At 55.6% G+C, this 4,335-nt stretch overlaps 1 protein-coding gene across 1 annotated transcript; it reads right to left on the bottom strand.

Annotated features, from left to right (window-relative positions):
• Positions 1 to 1,530: 1,530 nt before the first annotated feature.
• Positions 1,531 to 3,959, bottom strand: LOC136374982 (uncharacterized). Its single transcript, XM_066340342.1, has 3 exons — positions 3,723 to 3,959; positions 2,651 to 2,708; positions 1,531 to 1,838 (listed from the first exon to the last, which is right to left on the bottom strand). Exons 1-3 carry the CDS (start codon positions 3,957 to 3,959, stop codon positions 1,531 to 1,533), a joined length of 603 nt encoding a protein of 200 aa, XP_066196439.1.
• Positions 3,960 to 4,335: the final 376 nt, after the last annotated feature.

Below are 4,335 nucleotides of genomic sequence, written 5' to 3'. Positions count from 1 at the left end.
CACACAAGAACACTGAACTACTAAGATTAAATCATTGAAACAAAGTTAAGAAGTTGAAAAGAGCTGTGGAGACAAACACAATTTCAGTGGACACAAAACTCCACTGCAACATGAGGGCTTTTAAGGCCCTCATAAGAAAAATATAACCTCATACTTCTTAGAGAGAACACCTGTCTTTTGAACTCTTGTGAATTCAAATTTCAACCCCTTTCCACAAATTGGTTGAGTTCATTGTTAATTGTGATGGAAAATATAAATCATTCTCCCTGGACAGTGAATTTTCCATTAGTAACAATTCTTGCTACACGTTCTTAACAGAACTTCCCATACTGTTTTTGTTGCAGGGTATATAAATTGAGCGCAAAGTCAAACAATGTGACAGAACTTCAGTAATTCTGTCCTTAGTCCTCAAAACCAAAATAAAAACTTCTCAAACAACACAAGAGGATTCATGATGCTGCAGGACCAAAAAAACCAAAACTCAAACAACCCCAGCAAAAAATCTGAAAAACACTGTACCAGCTTTGCACCAAATCCCTCTGTACACTTGAACAAGCTCTCTAAAAGACAAAGAAAGTTCCTTTCACTTTTTCACTGCCCCTTTGACATTCTTGCTGATGCAAATCCCTCTTAGCATGTTATTACAGGGTAAGCAACAGTAGAACGCGATCATATATTTGAGGTCTAAGAGGATTAATAACAATAATATAAAGCAAATTTACTAGATAATACAGTGAATTTATTGCTCTAATTAAGACACTCTTCTATTAAAACAAGTTACTTAGTTTAACCACCTAACAACACAGCTAATGAGTTTCATTCCTAGAGATGACCTTGCAACACTAAGCACCAAATCCATTCCCCCCCAGAACAGCATGGTCCTATCACATGCCATAAGAAGGCTGTGCCACCATCACTGCAGCTGGAGGAGGACAATGTGCCACCTACCAGGATGTTTTTGTGCAAGACGTTTACTGAGTCTTAGTAAGGTTTACTGAATCTTAGCTATAGTTCTTGGCAGTAGTCTCATCTTAAGTAATAACCACACAAAGCTGCAATAATTTTTGTCAAACCAGCTCCAGTACACAACAGTCCCCTTCTTCCAAAGCACTATTTGCCTTGAGTGCTTCTAGATTTAACTTTTTTTTACATGAAGAATCTTTAGAAAAAAACAGAACAGCTGTTAGACTGGAATGAATAATGATACATAATGATACATAATGAATCAGAAGTAAAATCAGATGGTAGCCTTGCATCCAAGATACCTTAAGAGTTAAAAAATTACTACTAAAAATTTTAAACTGCTGTTGCAAGTCAAGGGTCGGAACAGACCACTTTATTAATGGTAACATGCCATCCAAACTCTTACAAGTCTTTGATGTGTTTCATAATTTTAGATGCTCACAATAAATCCAGATCTGATGTCCTCATCCTAAGCAGTGAGGTTTTGCAGCGAAGCACTCGTTCTTTGTATACGTAAGCCACTAAAAAGCGACAAAGAAAGTTGCAAGCTTTGCGAATCTGGAAAATCTACCACGTAAAACGGCAAGGGACAGAAATAAAATGGGGGGGGGGGGAAAATTCAAGATACGAGTGATGGGGAAGACAGCAACACCTGAATCCGTGCTGTACCCAGGCGAGGGACCCAGAAGGCAAGACAGGCGCTGCCTTTTTGTTTTGTTCTCGATCTGCACGTTCCCAGCGGAGCGGCCGCGCCGCCCGCCGGCGCCTCTGGCGGCACAGCCCGCGCACCGCGCCCGGCCCACCGCGGCAGCTCCACGGCCTCTCCACTGGCTCCTTCGCTGCGCTACTTGGCCATCTCGGGATCCCCCATGCAGCTAAAAGACAGCCCCAATATTAACAAGCGCAGAATCTAGAGTCAAGTTACATCCCAGCCCTACCCACGGGGATTGGCAACGAGCCTCTCCTTAGCCAACCTAACACCCAACGGAGATCAAAATCTCCCCTCAAAATCCCACACAGACTAAACACTAAAAATGCTCGCTTTTGAGAACCTGTGGGTTTCCCCCGTGTCCTCCAGCTTTCTGGGGAAGAGGCAAAGCGGATGGCTCAAAGCTCAGCCAAGGAGCCCAACAAAACCACCCAAACAAATCTGTGGGTGTGGAGAACCAGCCTGAATGCACAGAGACGATGGAGTGCGCTTCTCCATCGCGAACTGCTGGGTGATTTTAAACCTCCCGTGCCTCTTCTTAGCCTCGAGATAACCCGCGGGACACGCGATTCGAGCAATAGGGGGAGAAAAAAAAAATTCAAGATGGCTGAAGGTGTCTTGTCACGGATTTCCATGCACGCTCCAGAACTCTAGAGGGCACCCGAAATATGCCCTCCTCCTCCTCCCTCCCGAGCCGGGTAACGTGAGCAGCAGCAGCCCGTCGTCTGCCTGCCGGAGTTGGTATTGCAGGAGCGATGTCTGCAGCAGCAGCGCCCACCCCGAGGAGGAGCCGCCTCACAGCCATTACTGGGGCTTCGCCCCAGGGCAGCAGCTGCTGGACCCAGGAATTTCCCCACCCAGCCCTGGAAGAACCTCATTCTACCCCTGCCCCCGGAGAATACGAGGCGGGGGGAAAGGTTCAGGCCCGCTGTAAGCGGGTCTAGCGAAGGCAGAAACAGATACACAAATAGCACTCACAATGGAGCTCCCTCTCCTTGTTGGTCGCTGCCAAGGCTGCACCAAACTGGGCTGGAGCCTAAGGGAAAGGCACGGGGTTAACAGGGGGCAGCGAGGATCAGGCAGCGCCCCCAAGGAGCGTTTCCATCGCCTGGCCAGGGCAGGTACTGCCTGCATCACTCGCCACCTTCCTTTAATCCCAATCTTTCAAATAAATAAATAAATAAACAGACAAATAAATTCATTGCCCTCCCCGGGGGCGGTGGGGTACTCCTCACGGCACACCCACGCCGCTTGTCCCCGCTGACGGAAGGAGGGACAAGGAGCCCTCCTCGCGGGGCTTCTACCGCGAGTGTGGAGGACAGAGGCGGCGGTGGCACCCACGGCGGGGAGCAGCGAGTGTTACCTGCGAACTGGCCCTATCCGCCCCGAAGCGGCGCCCGGGGGGCCCGGGGCCTCAGCGGCAGCGCCCTGGCGCCGGGCGAGCGCCCGCGCCCCCCGCCCGCCAGTTGCCCCTGGTCTCGGGTTTGCCCCCCTGCAGTCGGCCAGCAGCACTACCGCCTCCTGGCCGCCATTAGAGGGACCCAGCCGAACAATACGGGAGGGGAGCAGCGGCGGCGGCGGCAGAAGCCGCGGAGCGCCGGGCAGGGAAGGGGAGAGAAGGGGAGGGGAGGCACCCGCGGGGGGGCGGCGAGGGCGGTGGGTGGGGGAGGCACCGGGGCAGAACAACAGCCGAGGGCCCGGCGGGGAAAGGAGGGAGAGAGTTAAAATAGGAGGCGCTAGAGCAGACCCGGCCCTTCCCCCAAATGCCCCTGCCCCCCCTCCTTCGGGGCTGCCCCCGGGCGGCCCCCATTTACCCCCGCCGGGCCCCTCCGCGGCGCGATGGTTATGCGCGGGACTGCCCTGCCCCGGTGCCGCCCGCAGCCCCGCTGCCAGAGGTGGCGGCGCGGCAGCGGCACCGCGGGGTACTTCGCCCGGGTAGCTGGAAGGCACGGCGACTGCTCTCCCATCCCCGCCCTGGGGCCAGCTGAGCGCCGCCAGCCCCCCGCCAGCCCGCCCCGGTGAGGCGCAGCGCCCCGCGCCCCCGCCTTACCCGGCTCCCCACGGCCTGCGGGCACGAACCCCCCCGCGGGGGACGCACGCACTCTGCGCTACTCCTCCGGCGCCTCAACTCTAACTCGGTCCAGTCCCGGGCGAAGCGCAGCTGCTGGCGAAGGGGAGGAGGAACCAGGCCAAGGGAGCTCAGGGAGATCCGCCTCCCTGCCCCGGCATTGGCTTTCCCAGAGGGCGGGCTCTGGCGCTGGGCTAGCCGAGTGGGTGCGCCGCCCATCCATCAGAGCCGCCCGCAGCCGGTTGACCCTATAAACTGCCAATCTTCCTGCTGGCCATGCTTGGGGTTCTTCCCACTTTGATCCATCAGGTTTGATGGAACCCGGATCGCTGCCCACCGACCGGCTCGTTAGTCGTGCCCGAGGGTTGCGCTGGCGCTCCCCGCGCCGCTCTTTGACAGCGGCAAGTTGCAGAAGTTCTCGGTACCACCGAGCCGGCTGCGCCCCGCCGGCCGCGGGCAGGGCGCGCTGGCCGTCCCGGCCGTGCGCTCGGTCCCTGCGGGCGCCGCCGCTCCGACTTTGGGGCGCGGGTTCGCCTTCCCGCTCCGTCGCCCGCCGCCGAGCCGTAGGGGCTGGCAGCGCTTCTCCGAGGGGTCC

This window comes from Sylvia atricapilla, chromosome 2, assembly GCF_009819655.1.
Source record: "Sylvia atricapilla isolate bSylAtr1 chromosome 2, bSylAtr1.pri, whole genome shotgun sequence".
Classification (NCBI taxonomy): Eukaryota; Metazoa; Chordata; class Aves; order Passeriformes; family Sylviidae; genus Sylvia; species Sylvia atricapilla.
This window is presented reverse-complemented; position numbering and strand designations above follow the sequence as displayed.

Excerpts from the sequence above, each read along its gene's own strand:
- LOC136374982 (XM_066340342.1), bottom strand. The coding sequence starts at position 3,959 with ATGGGCGGCGCACCCACTCGGCTAGCCCAGCGCCAGAGCCCGCCCTCT. Across the intron at positions 2,709-3,722 it reads CGCAGGCCGTGGGGAGCCGG|GCTCCAGCCCAGTTTGGTGC; the intron begins GTAAGGCGGGGG and ends CCTTTCCCTTAG. Across the intron at positions 1,839-2,650 it reads CAAGGAGAGGGAGCTCCATT|CTGCATGGGGGATCCCGAGA; the intron begins GTGAGTGCTATT and ends GCTGTCTTTTAG.